The following is a 23346-nucleotide window of genomic DNA, read 5'->3' on the forward strand; positions in this document are numbered from 1 at the left end:
TGTCCTCTTCATGGTCAGGAAGGGGAAGAACTTGGAGCAGAGAAGGGAAAGGATTGGCTATACAGGACAGCAGACCCTACCCCCACTGTCCTCTGTCCCTTTGCTCACTGACTCTCACCCCTTATTCTCCCTTACACCAAAAATGGTGTCACCAGGACCTCACACAAGCAGCTTGGAAATGAATAAGAGAGCTGGTCTGGGAATTCAAAGGCCTAGCTGAGAGTCCAGCTGTGTACTCAACTCACTTGGAAACCTTGAGGAGGTCAATTTCTGCCCAGACCTCAGTTTCCTCATCCATAAAACTAATGTGTTGGAGCAAATGGTCCCAAAAAGTCCTTCGAGCCAGCCTATGAAACCAACCTCACCCACCACCTATAGCAATAGGATTTTCCCACATGACCCAAAATAGGAGTCAGGATGTGAAAATGCATGGTAGATACTGAGGCTACTCCTCAGAATTTGGCTTCTCTTCACCTGTATCTTGAAGCAGGAACCTGGTTTTGCATCTCCATCCTGGCACTCAGTCTTTACTCGTCCTGGGTGAGGTCTCTCTGGCTGGGGGTTCTGTTTTCATTGCCCATATACCTGAGATATTTGTGGTCATTCCATCCAGCTCTGGATTCGATGTCCCGGTCACCACCAGTCACAGTAAGGGTTTAAGGCATGTATGCAATGCACTTAGCACAGTAGCTTAGCAGTCAGTGCTGGGTCCGTACCCCTAGCAGCTATTGTTACTAGTGGAAAGTAGTTAGAGGCTGTAGGGAGGGTGGGAGCAATTCCCTGAGAAGTGTGGAAGTTTAAACCACAGATGGAGCCAGGAGCACACTCCCAGTCCACACAGCCTCCCTTCTTTTCCACCTCCTCCTGCATCAGTGCCAGCCTCTTTCCCCACAGGGAAACACTGACTCCATTTCATGTGTTGCTACATGTCTGACTGCGGTGGGAGGGCGCACTGCTGAAAATAAAACTGCATAGCAGAGAAACCTAAGACATCAGGATTGAGGTTCTGTGCAGGGTATGGACGAGGTGGGCAGCAAAGGTCCCTCCCTCCCCTTCCCCCCACTTGTCGCCTCCTCCAGAAGCTGTTTGACTTGGATGTTGGACTGAGCTAGTGGCTGAGCTGTTGCATAAAATGGCTTCCCAGGTCTGGCACCTAGACCGCCTGAGCGGTGGTGAAGCTGCTGTGTTTGTACTGGAGCTGGCAGGTTTAGGGAGAGGTGAGCTGAGGCCAGGTGTCTACTGCTAATAGGACTGCTCCCCTGCCCACATCTTTATGCTTTCTCTCCCACCCCAGCGATGGTTGCCAACCACAAAATCCCAACTCCTAACCTTTGGGGCAATGGGGAGGAGCATTCCTGTACACATCACTCATGTTCACTCTCCGCGCACACACTCTCTCCCACATGCTCCACCTCTGGTTTCGAAGTGGCTGACAGCTCCAACCCAGACCTGTGCTCAAAGGAAGCGGTCACTGGTTGAGACCCGAATTTGGAAGGGCTTCAATAAGCAGCCCTATCCGGGAGCCAACTTGCAAGAGCCCTTACTCCCCTAAATGAGTCTTTTGTGGCTTCTGGTGTCACAAATCGGCATTCTCACACCTTCCTTTGGGAGGAGTGTTGGATGTGAGCCTTCCCTCTTGCATGCAGAGCTGTGTCCAGTTTGTTCTGTTTGTTTTCTGTTCGGTTCAGTTTTATAAGAAGGCGTGGCTTCGACAGTTGGTTGCAGTTTGGAACTTAATAATACCTTGGATTTACAAAAGTACCTTTTCTTCTGTAGGACACAAACCTTAACAGGCTCTGCCTGGACACATCTGGTGGCAAAGTAGGGGCCCAAGGTCCCCAGGTGTCCACAACTTCTGCAGGTCTATTGCCACCTTATGGATGGCATGTCCTGGGTGGACCTGTGTGGAGTCAGGGAAAGGAGGGCGGAGAAGTTTAAAAAAGCTGCATGTTTGCTATGTTCCGTGTGCCTTCCTTTCCCAAGTGGGGTCAGTAAAATTTTATTTGAACCTGCCTCAGGTTTTTTTATGATCATAAACATTGCAGAAACGAGCTTTACCTGTTATGTACAAAAGAGCAACAACTTCATTGTTTTGGGATTCAAAAATCTCAGACCCAGGCCCTGGAGTACCAGGAGAAATTCATTGCAACTGAAGAAATTCAGGAGACTAAAAAGACAAATCTTACTACACTTTGTAATTTATGTTTTGGAGGTCTGACTGTAGATCTCTTGCCTGCTTCATCCCATGGAAAATGTCAGACTGGTCCAGGGACGTTTTCATTTTCCATCAAATGATGGCATGCAGCTGTGGAAAGCAACATCCTGTCCCCAGATGAGATAATTTTATAATAATTACATCCATCCGGTAATTTTCTTCCCCCCACCACCAGCAAAAAAATACTAAGTTGTAGATAGTTTTTAATTATTGTATGCTGTCATCCTAGATGAGGAGATCTTAATCTTTCTAGGGAATCCCATGAAATCAATGGGATCTGCCTCCAGAAAATGTTCTGCCTGAATTTTTTTTTTTTTTTTTAAGCAGGTTGGGGGGAGGGTGTTATTTACCCTTTTTTTCCTTTCTTTCTTTTTTTTTTTTTTTTTTTTTTTTTTTTCCTAAATGGCCATTGACCTAAGAACATGAATGCTTCTTATGCTTATTGGTTTTTCTCCCTTGATTTCTAGGCACCTCCTACTCCATCCTGAATCCCATGTTTCTGCCCTAAGAAGCAGCTTGCCTCACCATTCCCTAGGGGCTGCATGGAGAAAGAATAGGGAGTTTTGTGAAAGGCATTAAAAACCCTAAGTTCCCATGATGATAAGTGCAGCCCAAACTATAGAGAGCCAGCCTCCGCACCCATTCTCACTGAGTCGCAGCTTAATCATTGCCCAAGGAGTGGCTTTGACTCTCGCTTCTTTTAATGAGTGTTCTGTATACCTAGTCCACAGGAAGAATCCAGTTTTATGAGCTTCCAGCCAAGTTTTGCTTCTGCGGTTAGGTTTTTCCCATAGCTTGAGTGATTTGTCTCTGTTCAGGAAGAGCAGAGCTCTCACTTTCTCCTCTCCTCCTTCCCACCAGATAGAGCCTGGAAGGACCATCCTGGCCCAACCATCTTGACTCTGAGGATTTGAGGAAGAGGGAAATGTCTTACGGGGGACCTTTTAGGGAGTTGACAAGGAGTCTGCTTAAGTGACACAGAAAGGCAAAACAGTCTGACTTAGAGAGTGCTCAGGGTTACTTTGATTCCAAAGAAGGTCCCTAGCAAAGAGGCTTGGGGACTGTTGAGTTAGAGAAAATTAGAAATCTAAGTTATAAGTCCTCCTTACACCATCCTCTGACTGAACACCACGCAGGGGACAGGGGACAGGGACAGGAATGGGGTTGGCTGTGGCTGTTAGGAAAGTAACTGACCTTCACAGCTTACCCAAGGCACATCCAGGAACACCCCCAGATGTGGGCAGTCTAGTGGGCACAACTCCTGTCAAGCTCCTGCCTCAAATGGAGCATCTCGGCATCAGGACACAGTCTCTGCCTAACTCTCAGTCTGATGAACTCCGTGTAAATGTCCAAGTATAGAAGCAACACAATTCCCATGTGGATCTTAGGATCCTTGACTTGGGGGTTTAAAATACCATAAAGTAAATTGGACAGTTTTATTCAATTCAAAACAAATTTCTTTAACATTCTAATGTTCCTTTCTTTTTGATCTACTTTGAGTCTATAGTATAATAAATGATAATATGAATTTATTTAAAACTCTAAAATGTGAAGATAAGCAAAATCAGAATTGTGAACTCGTCATTGCTTTTCCAGTCAACAAGAAGTTAGGGTTTGAATATAAGTCACCTCATACCTTCTAGATGTGCAATAGCAGTGTGACAATTTGCATGCATGCCGCAGAGCCATGCCCCAGCTCCAATGGGTGTTTTCAGGGTGGGGAGCCTTGTACACATCCCTCTATGGCCCACTCCTAAAGAGGAATGTGCACCCCAGGGACACAAAAGCCCTGCCCACTAAGGCAGCTTCCTCTTGCTCTCCCACTGCCAAGTGATTCCCTTCTTCCTTGTGGTAGAGCTGTGGATTTAAATCTATTACTCCCATGCTCAATGTTTTAAAGCTTCCTTTCTATAAACCTGGGACAATCCTTCCATGTCCTGCTTTTCTCTATTCTAATCAAAGAGCAGCCCTGGCTTCCTAAGACAGCCTGGTGAAATCTCCCTTTAGAGACCCAGAAAACCCATTGCAAATAGAAATTAGGTTCTTTTCCAGTACTGCAGAGGAACACTTAGTCCCTCTCTAGGACCCCATGATGTGTTTCAAGGGCTGGTGTCCAGGATTATTACAGAGGCCTATGGTGAGGCCATCTTTTGCCCTTTGCCTTTTGCAGACTAGACGGTGTTGTGTGGGAAGGGCAGAGACTCTGGGTCCCTCTTTGGGGCTATACCTATAGGGATAAAAGGACAATGGGCAGTGATGGGCTGCGGTCCCATCTGTGGACATAATAACCAGTGGGTAGCTACAGCAAAAGCAAAGCCAGGAAGAAAAGAAAATGTGCCAAGTTGCTTCAGAGGATCTGCTTCCCAGAGTACTGCTTGTGTTGAGTGGAGCCAGGGTGTGGACCAAGCTCTCGGGCCAGAGGCCAGTGAGAGGAAGCAGCAGCTCCTTCTTAGGCTGTGTTCATCTAGCTGCTCTTCCCCTGAGAGAGGCCAAGCTCAGGCGACCCTTCAAGCCACATGCCTGTTGCAGGTGCCTTCCTTCCCTTGCACGGGCTCTCTTGGGGTCTTTAGGGACAGAAGTTGTGACTCTTGAAAGGGGATCAGATGTGGTTAGGTTGGAGGAAGGGAAAAAGGAAAAAATCCTGGCTTAGGAGTAAAAGAAAGGGATCAAAAAGACCAACAGTTCTGGGGTTGGGGGTGTAGCTCAGAGGCCCTGGGTTCCATCCCCAGCTCTAGAGAAATAAAGAAAAAAGTAAACGCAAGTTAACAAAACAATTGAGAATTTGAGCTTTGCAGTCAGTTCTGAGTTCAAGTTCAGTTCAAGGCCACTCTCAGCCACTTGGCGAGTCCCTAAGCAACTTATCAAGACCCCATCTCAACACTGTAGATGGAGATCATAGCAAAGGGACAGGGCAGGTAATAGGTGAGACAGGGGCTTGGGAACCTTGGCCCTTGCTTCCTTTGCTGACCTATGGCTCTGATGTCCTATGAAGAGGAGGATGGTATTCACCTGAGCAGTAAGAGGAGTGCATTTTGCCCACACTGCCAGTCCATGTACCACACAGCAGTGCTCAAAAACTGTAAAGAGAGAGAGAGAGAGAGAGAGAGAGAGAGAGAGAGAGAGAGAGAGAGAGAGATCTGACCTCTTGGGGCCGTGCAGCACCTGGTAACCAGTTCTGCAGATGGAACAAGAGCTGGCTGTCCACGTGGTAAAGAGTGTGAGCAAGTGTGTGTATAACCTCTAGACATCTTAGTGAGGCATACACAATGAAAAACAAATGTGTGGTATTCTGGAATTTAAAGCAAAACATCCCCAAAACAATCCCCCACATCAGATGATTTTGGTTAAGATCAGAATGCCTGCTTTCAGCAGAAAAGAGATTTATTTATGGGCTGGCCAGTGTGTGCTATGCATCTGGCAAGCAGGCGGTGGAAACTTGAAATGAGATTTCTTGTTTGGAAAAAGGCTACCTTGGGCCTCGTGCATGCTAGGCAAGATGCTACCACTGAACTACACCCCCTGCCCAAGGGCTCTGGTTTTTAAATGATGCCAACTTTATCCATGGAAGGGAGGATTTCTCAACCCTTGAACTTGTCCAGACCAGATACCTGCTTCATTTCCATAAAGGTATGCTGAGAAAAAGCTTAATGTGGCCCTAAATCCTCTGCCACACCCTACCCCAAAGAAGGAACGAAGTTACCTCCCTTCTACCAGGAATGAGAAAGGCATTTGAGTAACTGATCTCTGCATGACCCATACTGTACATGTGACAGAAGAAGAGAGCTGAGTCACTGTGTTTGCTCTGTGACCATGGGCAAGTCACTTAACATCTCTGAGCCTATTTTCTCATTTGTAACTAGAATGATCCTGACTACATCTCAGGGTCAAGGGCAAGCCACTAAGAATCAAAAGGGGCAGAGGCCCTCACAATAAATCTGTAGTTTCCAGGTATTCCTCCTCTCCTGGGAAACCTGTCAAGCTTTGCATTTGTGTTGCAGAGAACATTCCCAGTAAGACAATACCTTGCACCAGCTTGAAGCTAGGCTTGGAATGTGCAAACAAAATTGCCCAAAAGAGCCAGGAAGAGAGATGGTGGCATCCACTGGTGGTAGCCGTCTTGGGTCCCTTCACCCCTCTACCGAGGAGACACCCCAGAAAGGGAGGCCCCAAGGTCAGCATGCAGGCCAGGCATTTACTTAGGGCATCAGCTACACAGGTAAACCCAAGGAATCAGGGAAAATAGACACCTTCTTTAACTTTATATTTGTTTTATAATTTGTATTTTTTAAAGGTTGAATTATATGAGTGATGAGGTGGATACCATAATTGTCTAAGAATTTAAGATACAAAATATCCACAAGAGACAGAAGTCTGCCTTCCCCCAAGGAAGGTCCCCCAAGAACCTGACTTCTTATAAATGATTTGGGACTTTATTGTCTCCCCCTTCCAACCCTGAGGCCTTAAAAGAACAGCATGAAGTGACAAGGGGCCATTTATGACCTGGGGTAATTATTAGGGGCAGGGAGTGGATGAGATGGCTTGTTAGACACACAGATTCCTTTGGGGAGGCAGCAAAATAGTGATCCCCTTTAGCATCATTTCCTTACCTGCATCATAAAAGCAATAATATAGCCCACATCTCAGTGTTGTCAGGAGGAATGAATGGTGGAATATTTAATGCAAAGCTCTTATCACGGGCCTGGCTCATAGCCTGAGTTTCTGCTGCTGATGAGAAGTTAGCATCACTACTGCTTCTCCTTAAGCATTGTCCATCTTGTCCTAAAAGTTCGTATTCACTACATGTAGCTCACTTTTTCAGCTCTATGGAACCACATCAAAGCTGAGTCTTTACCTCCTGTCTTCCTTTCAGAACAGAAAATGGAGATCTTAGCTTTCCACCTCTCTACAGAGCATTTAGTTCTGGAGTTAGGCAATAAACCACTTTTGCACTTCTCTGGAAATGCCCTGTAAACAAACCCCATTGGCAGAAACTCGCCTGGTGGAACTTAACTTAAAATTTCATTCACGGTAAAAACTGAAAAAAACAAGCTTACTTCACATCCAAACAAAGAAGGGTATCCTTAGCACCACCCCTTCAGTTCTTTCCTCATGACTTCCAGAAGGGGATTGATTCCTCTTTTCTGGAACTTTCTTGACACCTAGGACACCCAGGAACCAGGTCACAGAGAAGAACAGAACCAAAGTCACTATTACTTCCCTGTGGACTCCAGTAGTAAGAAATGAGACTAAGGTAGAACCGACCTAGAGACAGACATTCTCCCAGGGGACCACCTCTTCTCCTAGCCTTAAGAGAGGAGGAAAAAACAATCCCAAGTGGTCAGCCCTTCCCCTCTCACCTAGGCTGAGACCCTCGATCCTCAGTTATCAAGCCAAGGCAAGTAGAGAAATCCTTATCACCAAGTTAAGATTTTAGTCAAAGCATTTTGCCAAAGTCATCGTTTCCAGGCCTCCCTCCTGTCCTGGGCGAGGGTCCCCCTTACCACCTGGGCAGTGAGGAAGCACAGCAAACGGTGGATATTGTAACTTTGAGTCATTTACAAGGACCTGGTCGAGTTTGAGCCCTGACTGTTTTTGGTATGTTGTGGGGTTTGTTTGTTTGTTGTTTTGTTTTGGTTTTTGTTTTTTGAGTGAGTTGCTTGACCACTCTGATCCTGCATCAGCTGTGAAATAAGGGAGATGAGAGGATAAGGCAGTGAGATACTTATATAATGTGTGGCACACATGGGTCCTCACAGATCATAACTATTACTATTATTATCAAATCACTCTTGTGTCTATTATTTACTTCCCTTCACCAGCCTCTGGAGGAGCTGCTTATGAATGGGAAAACCTGCCAGAAGTAGAGTCAGCACTAGCTGGATAACCTACAGCTTGACCACTAGCTTCTGTGTGGTTTTGTTCTGTTTTGTTTTGTTTTGTTTTGTTTTGTTTTGTTTTTTTGGGTACCAGGGATTGAACTCAGGGGCACTCAACCACTGAGCCACATCCCCAGCTCTATTTTGTATTTTATTTAGAGCCAGGATCTCACTGAGTTGCTGAACACCTCACTTTTGCTGAGGTTGGCTTTGAAATCCCGATCCTCCTGCCTCAGCCTCCCAAGCTGCTGGGATTACAGGCATGCGCCACTACTCCCAGCATATTTTGTATTTTCAAAAATGATCTTTCACCAAGCATGGTGGTGCACACTTGTAATCCCAATGACTCTGAAGAACAGAACCAAAGGCTGAAGCAGGAGGACCCCAAGTGTGAGGCCAACCTCAGCAACTTATCAAGACCCTGTCTCAATGATAGTAGAGTGAAACAAACATTCTACTACCTCATGTACATGTATGACTGCATGACCGATGTGATCCTACAATATGTATTATCTGAAAAATGAGAGATTACACTCTATTTATGCATGACCTATCAAAATGTATAAATGTATTCTACTGTCATATACAACTAATTAGAACAAATAAAATTTTAAAATTTTTAAAAAGGGATAGGGATATAGTTCAAGGGAAAATTGCCAATGCCAAAAAAAAACAAGGAAGATCTTTTGGAGTAATGTGAGGTCAGAGTCCACTCTCATTCATAATAGAGTCTGGACTAGGAAATGAGGGAAGTTTTTGCCAAACTTCAGTACTGCCTGGTGCAGAGGCCATGGGAGCCTCTTACCTGCCCCTGAATCATCACAACTTTTGTGGGAGGAGGGTTCCAGGACAGCACTGGGTAGAAAATGCACATTTGAGAATCAAATGCAGGTTCCAACTTGAACTGTTTGCTATGGCTTCCTAGCTCCAAGGTTCCAATATGGGGTTGCCCAGCCAGCACCTCTCACTTCTCACTTGCTCACCCCATATTCTCTCCCTTTCACTGCCACCATAGGGCATTTCCAAGGTGGCCCCCAGGCAAACTCTGTGGCTTTCCAAGGTAAGGCAGATGGAGTCCTGCTCTGCAGATTTCAGTGTAAAGTGGGAGGTCACGCCTTGCCTCCTCGTCAGTCTGAGACTGTGACCTTTCCTCACACAGACAAGGAAACTTGAGCTCAGGAAGATCACACCTCTCTTCCAGGACTTCATACTTCTCAACAGGGATATGCAGAAAGCTGTTCTCTGGGTTCTGAAGCCCCAGAGAGAGCTTTTCCCTGTCTGTCCTGCTTGTTCAGTATGTAAATGAAGGCCTGAATTTGTGGTTCCAAATCTGAGCATGCGCCAAAGTAGAATAGCAAGTCTAACAGGTTCTAGGGGCCACACCTCTTAAGAACCACTGGCTTAGATAAGGGTTTCCTGAATTGCCTTTGAAGATATAGATTCTGAAGATTTGAGTACTGCCTTGAAACAGCAGCTTGGTGGAATCTCAGAGAGCAGAGGTTGTCTGGGGAGGGCTAGGGACGGGTCGTAGCTCAGTGGTAGAGCACTGGCTTAGTATGTGTGAGGCCCGGGATTCCATCCTCACACTGCTAAAATAAAATAAAATAAAAAGCTTTATGGAGAGAGGTCATGGTCCTCAGTTTGGGCCCACCCACCAGTGCCTGGGATAGTCATATCCACAAGGGGGACTTCTGTTCTCTAAGACTGTAATCTCTGGAACTTTTCAACTTACCCCTAATAAAACTAAAGTTGGTCATGTGCACTGTGGATACATTTAAATTTTGCCATGAGCGTATAGTCTGCTTGTGTTTCCTAAGGAGAGAGCAAGTCATGCCATTTCTTCTGCCGAAGTTTGGTTTTGTTATTTTAACCACATGGTGATGCCGGAGGACTCCAAGACCTCTAGCACTGCCCAAGTGTGTCCACCCTTCCAATGCGGTTCTAGCCTGCATTTAAAGTGGGGGAGGAAGATGAGGAGAGGATTATAGGAGGCCTCAACACTGGGATCCTGTTTGTTCTTGCTGGCACTGCTGGGCCCAGCCTCCTGACTAGTGACTTGGCCCATCCCAGGCTTGGCATTCTGTGGTGAGCTGAAGTTGCTATGGAGATGGGTGAGGCCCAGAGCCTGCAGGTCTGGGTGGCCTGACTAGTTTTTAAATGTCGAATCCTGAGTGGACATAGAAGGCCTTATCTACACCTCCATGGCTTTCTTAAAGCGTGACTAATATTTTGGAACCCAGATATTTTGATGGGGAAACCTGCAGCCTGATGTTTGGTCTGTTACTTCCTGGCTATTGCAGATAACTATGCCTGTGTTCACTCACGTTCAGGGTGTTGAAAACAAAAGCAAAACCCAGGGCCGATAAACATCTTACTGAAGGAGAAAATTCAAGAGAACAAGCTTTCCTGGGCATAGTGGCACATACCTGTAGCCCCAGCTCTTAAGGAGGCTGAGGAAGAGGATTGTGTATTCCAGGCCAGCCTGAGCAACTAAGCAAAACCCTGTCTCAAAATAAAAATGAAAGGGGCTGCAAATGTGGCTCAGTGGTAGAGCACTTGCCTAACATATGTGAGGCACTAGATTCCATCCTCAGCACCACATAAAAATAAATAAATAAAATAAAGATATTATGTCCATCTACAACTAAAAAAATTTTTGTTTTTTTAAATGAAAAGGGTTGGGGTGTAACTCAATGGTGATGTACCCCTGGGTTCAATCCCCGGTACTGCAAGATAGATGATAGATAGATAGATAGATAGATAGATAGATAGATAGATAGATAGATAGATAGATAGACAGACAGATAGATACGAGAGAGAGCTAGAGTGAGGTTTCCTTTCCTGCCTATCCCAGTAAAATCCTGTCCCTCTCTGTTCCCCCTCTCTGGTAATTCCCTTCTGTAGAGTTCAGTCTGAGATCCCAGGAAGTATGGAAGCCAGGAATCTGAGCAGTTTTTTAACCTTCCCTCCCCACTGGCTTTGGCCATTCCCACCTGCTCATCTGATCATAGTGGACCTCTGGGAGGTGGTTAATGAGTGTGAAGTAGATAAACTTATCCATATTCCTCCACCATCCAACACTCAAACAGACTCTCACAGAAACCAGAAAATGCAACCCCAGTATCCTAAGTTTCCCTGCCTCTGCCCAGCCACTGTCTCAGATCATAGGAGGACACGCACCAGGCATCCATAGACTGCTTCTGAATCGTCTTTCTCAAGGTTTATTGCTCTCAATATTGTCATTATCATTTCTCTCCCTACAGAATCTGACTAGCTGTAGCACTTCACAGTTTTCAGAGTGTGTTACATACTTGGGTACCTGACTTAACCACTGAGCCATATCCCCAGCCCTCTTTATTTTTTAATTTCGAGTCAAGATCTCGCCAAATCACTTAGAACCTCGCTAAGTTGCTGAGGTTGGTTTCAAACCTCAGCTTCTGCCTCAGCCTCCTGTGATTCCTTTTTTAATTCTCTGGAATTGGATATATTTCCTTTAATTCCAGTGTGCGTTTCAGGGAAGATTTCTGTACCTGTCCCTGAGGCAAGATTTGCAATGACTCACTAAAATGCTGATCTTAGCTAGGTGCCTTTTTCTTTTTAGCAAGGTGTACTTTCAGTGGTGAGTGAATATGAAAAGAAAAGATGATCAGGAAACTGTTCATGGTGGGCCTCAGTTTAGGGCAATGCTAGGTTTTCATGTCTCTGAAGCTGCCAATAAGCCCCACATGACCAGGTCACTTGTGCATTCATCTAGAATTGGAGATTCTAACTAGATTTCTGGAAGAGGTAGAGATGCTGATGGAGTTCCAGAAACAGAGCAAAGATAGGGACTTTAAAGAAACATCATCTTTCAAAAGGCTTTATAAGGATTTGCCCTTAAATCTCAATTGTGACCTATGTCACATGCAGAGGTAGAAATATTTGTCATTCACCAAATACTTTCTGTGCAGCCCTGATGGGTCTTACTCACTATTTTCTCTGGGTAAATAATTATTCTTTGTAGTTTCTGGCTTTTGTTGTGAGATATTAGAAGATAGATCCAATGAGGAGCTGGGTGAAAAGGCTTGTCCAAAGAAAGAGGACCCAGAAGAAGACCTTTCAGTAAATTTTAGAGGTCCTCTAACTGGAGTATCATTCATTTATAGTATAATTATTTTCTGATTACTATTTGGTCCAAAGTGTAGACGGGGCAGAGTATACAAAAAGAACTAAGAAGTCATCCTGACCTTAGGATTTGCACTCCCTCCGGTGAGATGGGAGACTAATGATCAGACAAAGGAAGGGCAGAGCCTGAGGATGTTGGGGGTGGAGGGAACAAATGCTTCCAGGCATTGTCACCTGGGAGGAGACTGGGGAGACCTTGTGGGGAGAGCAGGCCTAGGTGGTCAGGGTAGCATTTCAGGAGGAAGGACTTGAATGAGCAGAGGTGAGAATGCCAGAAACTGATTTAGGAAACTTAGAGATTACATTTAAGGAGTAGAGGAGGCAGGTTCAGCAGCATCTCTGTTCGGGACAGATTAGAAGAGTGGAGCTGTGACTTGTTAGCAAGGACTTGGAAGTTAAGGGACAGTACAGAGCAGTGAGGTTGAGGAAAGAGTTTTTGTTCTGTTTAATTTTTCTTTTAGGATCGAGAGATCTGCCCATGTGCTGTTGGCAGAGACAGAACTGCAGAGGCAGGAAAGAAATTAATTAATGGAGCAGGTTCTTGAAGGAGACAGGAAGTTTTGAAGGAGAGAGACAGAGAGGGCCCAACTACCACTGCTGTTTTTTTAGACATTTAGCTTTAGAATAGTTTTAGACCTACAGAAAAGTTGCAAATAGTGTAGACACCCTTCAGCTCCTTGTTAGCTCCCCCCATTGTAGCATGGTAACACTTACATTACCAGGTTACATTTGTCACAACCAAGAGACCAACATTGGTACATTATTATTAACTAAACTCCAGACATACTGGGATGTCACTGGTGTTTCCACTGATGTCCTGTATCTGTTCCAGGATACCACATGACTTTTTTGTCTCCTTAGATTCATCCAGTCTGTGACAGCTTGTCTGTTCTTGTTTTTCATGACCTTGACATTTTTGTTTGTTCAATTTTTTTTTTTTTTTTAATATATACACGGGTGATTGAACCCAGAGGCACTCTACCTTTGAGCTACCTCTCTAACCCTTTTATTTTGAGACAGAATCTCACTAAGTTGCTGATTTTCCTCAAACTTGTGATTTTCCTGCCTCAATGCCCCAAGTCACCAGGATTGCAGACCACTGCATCCAGCAGACCTTAACAGTTTGAGAAATACTGGCCAAAGTATTTTGTAAACTGTCCTCAATTTAGTTTTGTGTTGTGGCCCATCTTCTAAGAAAAAAGTTAGCACAAGTGAAGAAACAAAGAAATTTCCAATGAAACAATGGGGGGAAAATCTATCCTTTTTCTCTCTACACTGTCAAATGGATGGAACCATTTGGGGCCAGATGGCAAAGGAGCTTTTCCCAGCAAAACCAGACTGTTTCCATTTGGCTTTTGTTGGAAACAAAAAAAAAGGTAACCAGGCAGACTGTGGGCAGGGCCTTAGGCTGGAAGTGATGACTGTGGACTTTCTCCCTCCATCCCACCAGCTGGTGATCAGGCACATTGCTGTCTTCTTCCAAGGCCCCACAAGCAGAGGATTATCGGAGAATCTGTATCAAACATGCTCAGATCCTGTGATGACCACAAAAGAGGCAATAGCTATGGCCATTGTGTGGCCAACATGACTGCCACATATCAGTTTATTAACCTGAGAAGAAACCATCAACTTGTCTCCCAGACCCCCTATACAGGCATCCTTCAGTATCTATGGGGGATTGGTTCTAGGACCTTTCCCTACCCTTGCGGATACCAAAATCTGAGGATGCCCAAGTCCCTTACATAAAATGACATAATATTTGCACATAACTTACAATGTAAATGCTGTATAAATAGTTGTCTCACTATTTTGGTTAGGGAATAGTGACAAGAACCAAAAGTCTCTAGGTGTTCAGTACTGATACCACCATCATAGACTTCACTACATTTTCCATCTGAGGTTGATAGAACCCACACAGGCAGAACCCGCTGACTGTATTTTTATGGAGTCCCTTAATAATTGACTTGGTGCCCTTTTTTTAAAGGTTAAAGCTGACTGATTCTTGCTGCTTGTCCCTTCTTATTTTATTTCTCCTGTTATTGAAGTAGCTGGGGGTGAGAACTGGGTTGGGGGGAGAGGAATCCCCTTCAATGCCACACCAAAAAGCAAGTTCTCTTAGAGGTGCTTGAGAGCCCCTTAGTGCAGCTTAAGCAACCATGGGTAGTCAGATTTCATGGCCCTGCCACCCTAATCCATTGTGACCCAACCAACTGAAGCAGTCTTTGTAATAGCATTACAGAAAGTGAGGTAGCTAATGGCTTCCACAGCATTGCCTCGGGCCAGTTAGCTTAGCTTGGAAATTCAATCAAAAAAGGCAACAACTCAGTCCTCTGATTTTTGTGAACCACATATTCCCAGTCTTGCCCGCCCCCCCCCCCCTTTCTCTTCCTCTGGATTTCTTGAACCTCCCTCCCTTCTGATGGGGGTTTTTAGGTATAAGAGGTAGAGATCTATTATTGGTTTTTTCATTTCTCTTGAGCCAACTGCTTTTCCTTCCTCATTGTTCCACAAGGTTATAACTTTAACAAGCCAGCAGCATGATGTTAGGTTTGGGGAAGTGTCCAAACACACAGGACTCCCAGCTCCTGCACCTGGCCTTATCCTTGGCCAAGGTGAGACCTGCAATACTTTCTTTCTCCTCTGGTTCCAGTTCTCCAACCCTGTGCCCTTTTTACTATCTGTACATGTAGACCAGATAAACAGTTGGACTTTAATGGCTGTCCATGAAATGGAAGGAACCTTCCCAATGCAGGTTATACTTGGGTACCCTATTGATACCTGAGCCTGGGGCCATTTCCAAAAAGACCCAGCTGCAGCTCTTGGGAAGCTTCTGTGCAGGGTGCAGCTTTATGCCATCCCCTGCTGCTTAGTCCCTATTATGTTTGGATATGAGGTGTCCCTCAAAACTCATGTGTGAGACAATGTAAGAAGGTTCAGAGGAGAAATGATTAGGTTGTAAAAGAGTCTTAACTCAATCAGTAAATTAATCCCCTGATAGGCATTAAGAGTGGTAACTAAAGTGGTAGGGAATTGGGACGTGGTCTAGGGATATATATTTTGTATCTGGAGAATGGAGTCTCTCTCTCTGCTTCTTGATCACTATGTAAGCTGCTTCCTTCTGCTACACTCTTCCGCCATGATGTTCTACCTACCTCACCTTGAGCCCTGAGGAATGGAGTCAGCCTTCTATGGACTAAGACCTCTGAAACCATGAGCCCTCAAATAAGCCTTTTCCTCCTCCCAAATTGTTCTGGTCAGATCATTTTATCACAGCAGCGAAAAATGTGACTAAAACAGTCCCTGAGCATGTAATTGTTTTCATTCTTTTCCTGTTTTGGAATTTTCCTCTTTGATAAGGGATGGGTAAGTAACTTCATTTAACAATGGGATAAGATGACTCAGGGATAATTCCTTGGTATGCGAAAGCCTAGAGTAGATAGGACAGTCAAGAGCACTGCTGGCCCCAGGCACCAGGCATTCGCACAACAGGATTGTCAAGGCTAAGAGCCAGAGGAAGACCTGCCCCACCAGGGCCTGCCCATCCACAGAGACCCACCAGCGTGTGCTCATCTAGGACCCTGTGTATGGGGGTTGGACCACATACTTTTTCTAGCCCAAGTGCCCCCAACTGGACCCCACCTCCTGGTTCTCTGACTGTGGCACTCCTGGTGGTTGGGAGAACCCAGACAGGGAAGAATATCCAGGGCGGTTGAGACTCCTGAAGAGATCCTCTGCTGTCTTTGGATTAGACTGGGAGAACCTCACTCACCTGTGTGACGTAATCATAAAAAGGAAAACCTGACCTGTGTCCTTAAACCCAAAGGCCTCAGGTTCTGTTTAACTCGAGTTTCTACAGCTTTAAACCTGGTATCCATGAGTTTTTCTCTTCCACAGTGTCCAGCTGCAAGGGACTTGGTTTGGTGTAGTACTGATGTTTGGCATCGCCTTACTTAAGGTGGGGACTGAGAGATGTGGGAAGATGCTAACTACAGAATGAAGGTGCCATGTCGGTTGACCTTCATGCTGAGAAGATCTTGTTCACCCAAAGCCTATTCAGCGTCTCCTCCTTCAGAAGGACTTCTTCTAATATAATCTCCTTTATTCTTTAGCCATATTTAAAAGGAAAGGGAGAGCCACACCTTTCCATTCCTGTTTTATAAGTGGGAAACCTGAAGCAACAGAACTTAAGCTGGGAATTACAGACCCACATTATAGGAACTTGCCTACATGATAAGACCAAATCAGCTTCTACAACTGGGGGCACAGGCAAGATTGTGACCACTGCAGGTTGAGGTACTGGGTGGTCCTTCCCACGGTTACCATCTCTACTTTCCACCCAACATGTCCAAACCCACTGCCATTGCATGGGGAAAAGGAGAGGGGGAAAGAGGGGTCTGTCTGCACCACAGACTGTCATGGCTACCAGGACAGACAATCAAGGTCCTTGGAGAGCAGGGCTCTGACACAAAGGTACCTCCATGGAGGTGACTAACCAAACCTGGTCTCACTCCCAAGTTCAGCCAGCCATGCATAACCCCCTGGGCAAGCCCTGGTACGAGCAGTGAGGGAGCTCAGCTGCCACTAGGGATGGGTTTGGCAGGGGTCCACCCCTGCACAACATCTGCTTCAGCAATGCCAGGCCAGGATTTGAACTTGTGAGTAAAGGACTAATGTGGATAAGAAAGGGCAGACTCTGATATGTCACTTGCTAAGTAACGTGGTCTGTAAGGACATACACCTGCCTGGTGCATTTGTTTGCTTATCTATGTAATCATCACCCAAGTAAAAAACGAGAATATTATACAGGGCACAATGAGCAAACCTCCCAATTTCTCAGGAGGCTGAGGCAGGAGAATCTTTTGAGCCCGGGAGTTAAATACCAGTCTGGGCGACAGAGTAGAGTAGATGAGAATATTGCCAGCCTTCCCACACCCACCCACCTACTCACTATGTACTCTTCCCTGAGCATAAATCCCTCTCTCTACTAGAGGACACCACTTTATAATCATGACTTTCTTATTTTTCCTTTATCATTTTTTTTGTGCATACACATATAATAATTACAGTATAGTAATTTTAACTGTATGGAATCATGTGAATTCCTGTGGTTCTTGCTTTTGTTCATAATTGTGAGATCCACTCATTGAATTGCATATAGCTGTAGCTATTAACCTTCATAGCTATATAGTATTTTATTGCCTATGAAATACCCAGGCTGTTTGATGATAGGTAATTACTTATTCTCAGCTTGCTGATATTTCGGGTGCATGGATTGATCACACACACACTACTGACTTCTCTTCTACTACCAGGTATACTTGAGGGGCAGAGACCAAGGTGGTCCCAAGTACTTTGCAAGTCCTGTTGGTCTCTCCCAGTTATGTCATTATGCTTCATTATTTTCTTAATTCAGAGACCTTTGCCCTTCAGCATTTGGAGACTGTTTTCCCTGGCAGCCAGGATTATCACCAGCATCTTATTGTCTTGCAGCTTGCTGGGATTGCAGTCCTTGCCATTGGACTATGGCTCCGATTTGACTCTCAGACCAAGAGCATCTTCGATCAAGAAGCTAATAATTCCAGCTTCTACACAGGTGAGGGGAGAAGACTGTGTGCTTCTTCCAACTTTGGAGACTCTACGTAGACCCAGGGACTTGGGCCTGGGAAAGACTCAGGCCACATGAGCCAGTCCTGTTCCTTTCAAGTTATACAGTGTTTTTTGTGTGTATAGTTCTGCCCATGAATTTGCATCTGACTGATGTGGTTTCTTTTCATGCTGGCTGAATTTGGCATTGTGACCATTCTCTGATGTGCAGTTGGCTCTGGCAAAGTTGCTGCTGCTCTTGAGGGTTTGAGAACCTTCATTCACATCCCTAATACTCTCTCCTAATTACATGTCTTCTTAGACTTCATCATTTTCTTAACTCAGAAACCTTTGCCCTTTTTCTAAAGTACCACAAGAAGATGGCTTTTCTCCCCACTATTTGGATAGGGACTCAGACCCAGAGGAAGACCAGACTCCTGGGTAATATTAGGGGAGACTAGGGATATAGCTTGGTAGTGTAGCATGTGCCTAGCCTACACCAGGCTTTGGGTTTAATCCTCAGAACCATTTAAAAAAAAAAAATAGGGAAGACTAAAAGAGATTGTATTGAGTCCTTTGGACCCTGATACTTGGGTAGATGTCATGATGTTTGGTTTAGTTTTGTTGTTGTTTTCTAAACTGCTTTTTTTTTAGGGGGAAGGTTTCCAATTTTAACATGCCTGTGATCCTTTCTATGCACAATCTCCCTGGCATCTTTTCTAGCATCCTTCTCTCACTCTTGTCGAGGGTCCCCTAAAGAGAAAGGAGACAAAATCTGTCAAGTGCAACTTCCCAGTTTCCAAGTAAACTCAGACTCTGTGGTTCCACTTCATGCCGAGTTTGGGGTAGGAACCATCTTATTTTCTAGAAACAAAAGAAGCTTCCTATTTTTAGGATGGGGTTGTCATGTCATGTCATCAGGCTCAAAGTGTAAGTTTGGTCACTTCCTTCCCACCCACCAAAGTTATTTTTGCAAAAGACAGAGAAAGCAGTCTGATGAGGGTTATCTCCCAGACTCCAGAAACAAGATGGCCGTGGCCAGCCAGCCACACTGACCTTCCCTTGCCCATCTCCCTGAGACCAGGCTAGAACCAGCTACTCAGGGAGAGGGTCTTTAGAAACAGCCCATTTGGTTGCCTAGCCCCTCAGCCCTGTGGATAGTTTTCCTGCTTTTCATTGTTGTTAGCTGGGGTTTTTCTGGGTGTGGCTCCCTATTGTCAGAAAGAACTAAGGCAAAGAAAAGCTCAATGTATTTTTTTTTTTTTTTTTTTTTTTTACTACACACAGAGTTTTTAGGGAGCAGGTTTCCATAGTGCCCTGACTTGTTTTAGCAACAGAGCATTTTTGTGAGTCTGAGGCAGGCTTGGAATGCCACCCTGTAGAGCAGGAGGGGGTGGGGACAGGAGGGGGGCACTTGCACAGAGGAACAGGGCGTGGGGCGCTGAGGGGACATCCTTCACACTCCTTGCCATGGTACACAGGGACCCCTGAGCAGCAACGGGCACCACCTCAGGCCGTTTTCCTAAGCAAAAGCCCCACAGGTTCCGTATTTGTGTCCCAGAGGAGGTCTTTAGCTCCCATTGTCCTGGCTGCTCCTAACCACTCTGCTTTTCCTTTTGGATACCCAGAACTGTTAGGCTAATTCCACACATTTTTAGATGTTGGAGGAGGGTACAGGCATTTTTTAGCCCCTTCCTTGTGTGCCATTCACAATTTTACACCTACTATTAAATTATTAGCCAGATGCATTGCCATAACTCTGGGAGGAGCAGGGAATTATTCCCATCTCACAGATGAAGAAACCAAGGTCTGGAGAGGTCGAATAGCTGCCCAAGTTCATGGCCTTCAGGAGGCAGGACTGAAACTCGAACCCAGGCTGCTTCTTGCTTTCTCCTTACAGGTCGTAGGGGGAGCTCTCCATGTAGGAATCAAAAAAAAAGAAAAATCTGCACTGACTGCTCCCCTTTGGTGGGAACAGAGTAGGTTTTTCTTGGCTTTTTGACATAACACAAATTGTGGTCAGGGAAGAGACGCCCTCATGCCAGTGGCCCTTGCCAACAGGTGACAGGCGGGAAAGTCATGTAAGGTGTCAGGAAAGTAATGACCACACTCTCCTAAAACCTTACCTGACAGGAGCCAGGCCCTCCTCCGGAAGCTCCAAAGGTTCAGATCCTGTCTGTGATCCTGTGGGTCATTATGGCCTCACCCCCACCCCACCAGTGGGCCTACCTGAAGTGACCAGGAAGGTTATTTGAAGACACAATTTCAGAGACATAGCACTCCCTACCTGGGGTCTAGAAACTGCTGTCCTTTAGCTCTATTAGAAGAATACAAATCCCTTACAGGCCCCTTGCCTGCAAAACAGGACTCAGAATCTTGAAGAAGATTCTATAACCAGAAGCCCAGGAAGTAGGGCAATTGACACTAGAATATCATCAAGCTGAGTGGCCACTTGTGTCTGGCTAGGTCCTGCCTTCATGTCACTGAGTACTTGGGAAGCTGAATAATTGTTATCCATGGGCAAAGGGCCAAGGAGACTTCTCTGTGTCCCCTTCCCCACTGGCTTGAGACCAGCCTTACGGGTGAACTCATAGCTCCCTCCCAGCAGATGACCTAAGAGTGCCAGCTACACCCTGGCTACTGTCCTGACATCATGGGGTGACTGGCCCTTGCACTATGGCATAACTGTCTGCAGGGCCAGTTCACCATGTAGCTGACTCTTAAGAAAACCCTAATGACCCAAGGTGTCTTTCCTTTCAGTAGGGCAGAGCTTGCAAAATAGAGAAAGAGTGCGTAACCAGGCCGAGAAGCAAGGGGGGCAAACACTTTTCAACAATCAGAATAGTTCATAGTCCAGAACAGCTGACAACCTTATATGGGCCTTCTCTCCAATTCAGGCCCTGGGAGATTCAGCCCGTCAGCAGTATCCATAATCCCAGGCTGCAAACATGTCGGGGAACTTCATTTTCTTGGTCCCAGGCCAGCGGCTCTTCTTAACTCCTTGGTGTCCTTCCAGAACCATGGCCACTGAGTGAGGGAATCCAGGGGGGCTCCAAACAGAGGCTGTGAATGTCCATCCCTCCCTGGGACCATCCCCTGCTTATGGGTAGATGCCTGATAATTTAGGGAACATTCAGCACTTCATTTGGTTGCTCCATGCCTTGTTTTCCCTACCTGAAACTCGCATAGCTTACACACAGTGCCTCTCTAACCGAGTTACCATGCTCAACAAATTGAATTCCACTGCACTGTGTTAATGAAAACAGCCATCCATAGGAAGGAGAGGAATCAAGAGCCATTGAAGGGACAGAGTTAGGGCTTCTGTGAACTCCTGATTGAGTTATTTGGAGATGATAAACTGTTTTAAGCCAGCTAACGCCAGAGGCTCTGATAGAGTTTGTTCTTCTCCCCACAAACAGGAGTGAGGAATGCTATTTACTAAGTGGCTTTAAGGCCATGACAGGAGACTGATGCATACTCTCCTAGCCTGAGCTGAGAGCCCTGAGACAGGTGAAAAGAATGCCCTGTTTCTTATGTAAAGGACACCCTGGCATCATATGCCACTACCACACCAGTCTTTTTTTTTTTTTTTTTTTTTTTTTTTTTTTTGACTAGGCCTATAATGTCAGTCTGAAAAAAAGCAAAATAAACAACCCTTAAGCAATTTAACATGGTAATGCTCAAGAAGGCCCTGTGACGAACAACTTTTTCCATGAGTCACACAGAAAGCTAACATTCACTGCTTTATAAAGGGGAACACTTTGTCATTTCTCATTACCAGCCTCTGCTAACAAGCTTGGGTTCAGACTGTGAGTAGTTTTCTGAAAGGGAAGCACTGGAAAGTCCCTTTAAGAAGCAAGCCAAGCCCTGCAGTGGTTCCATGACTTCTTGGGAGGGGGATCTTCCCTGCTTCCAGATGGGCCACCCTGTAGCCTGATGGCTGCTCCTTAAACCCTCAGGGACAGCTGCTGAGGGCTGCTCAGCACCCCTAACCCAAAAGGGGCTAACGCAAGGCCCTCCAGATCTTCAGCTGTCTAAGCAAGATTTAAAGCCAACTGAGACTCTTTATTTTCAAATTTCCCTCTGCAGAGCCCTAGAATGAATAGTTAATATTAACCAAGAGAACAATTAAGAGAACGTTCTCTCTGTATGGGAAATGCTCTTTCCTTTCATAATTCACTTCCTGTTGACCCCTCTGTTCCAGCTTCTGCCAGGGTCACTGGACTTGTGCACCAGGATGGGGACTTAGAGAAAACACGACTGTGTGTTCTTTCCCATTCGACTGCGTTTCATGTGCTTATAAATACTTTTGATCTTTTAATACCCCCCATTTATTCACCTGCTCTGGAGCTCAAAGGAGTGACCTCATCCTTCGCTTTCTTGCCCCAGTGATATGAGGAAAAATTGGGGCCATCTTACTGTCTCACTCCCTGGTGTCCCCATGTTAGAGCCAAGAGCAGAGAGAGGCTATTCTCCTCCCCAGTGCCCTGTGCATGAGCTGCACTGCCTCCCCAAGTCCAGTCTGTGGCTCCACTACATTTGACTGCCTAGGAGGATGACTCAAGGACAAGCTGCATTTGTCCCCTTGCCCAGTCTGGGCCAGGCGTGCACTGGAACAATACCTATATTCATGCTGCACGGGGTTTGCCAGTAACCCCACGTGACCTGACATCACGACAGATGTGGGGGAGAAGGGAAAGGCACAAATGCTCCCTGTGTGCATTCTGCTCTGTGTTGCCCGTGAGCCTCAGCTGCAGGCAGATTGCATGCTCTGTTGCCTGCAAAGCCTCTGCCCTGTGCAGACTGCAGATGTGGAACAGTGAAGTCACTGTGTCATCTGCCGAGAGTTCTCATTGCACCGCCTGCTGTGTATTGTGGGAAAATGTTGTATCTCTCTACTTCTGGGCACCTACTTGAAGGAAGTCTCTCTGGTCCCAGTTAATGAATAACAGGGAAAAAGCAGCAAGTATATAGAATCCATCATGGTGGTTATTAATAATTGTTAGCCAACATTTGTATTATTGAGATTAATAACAGCTAGTATTTATTGGGCAAGTGGGGATCATATCATTTAATCCTCACAATAGTCCTTGAGTACAGTAGTGAGGATTGAACACGCAGCCTTGCCCATGCCAAGCACCCATTCTACTTCTGAGCTATACCTCCAGTCCCAACCATCCCATTTTGCAGATAGACAGCTTGCACAGAGAGATTAAGTGACTGCCCAGGATTGCAGAGCCAGCCTTCAACCCAGGCATTCGGGGCTTCAGTGAGCAGGTGCTCTTAACATTGTCGGAAGCCCTCCCAAGCTGGGAGAGAACATGCCTGAAAGACAGGAGGCTCTGCGACTTCTTTGACTTCTCCACTGCTTTTCCTGTGGAGCCTCTGGGGGATGGAGGGTGGGAGTTTGAGCACAGCACAGTCCCTGTGGTGGGAGTTTGAGCACAGCTGTGGCTTCTCAAGAACATTACTGTGGGACGGACCCCCTGGGCATTCCCTTGCAGGCTG

General features: G+C 45.8%; 1 protein-coding gene across 1 annotated transcript in view; it reads left to right on the top strand.

Moving 5' to 3' along the window:
- Positions 1-23346, top strand: part of CD9 (CD9 molecule) — a 33125-nt gene that overhangs the window by 3157 nt on the left and 6622 nt on the right. The window contains exon 2 of the mRNA XM_079142380.1: positions 17746-17848. Within this exon, the coding sequence (XP_078998506.1) occupies positions 17746-17848 (103 nt within the window). The remainder of the gene's footprint in view (positions 1-17745; positions 17849-23346) is intronic.

The sequence above is a fragment of the Sciurus vulgaris genome, assembly GCF_902686455.1.
Source record: "Sciurus vulgaris genome assembly, chromosome: 5".
Classification (NCBI taxonomy): domain Eukaryota; kingdom Metazoa; phylum Chordata; class Mammalia; order Rodentia; family Sciuridae; genus Sciurus; species Sciurus vulgaris.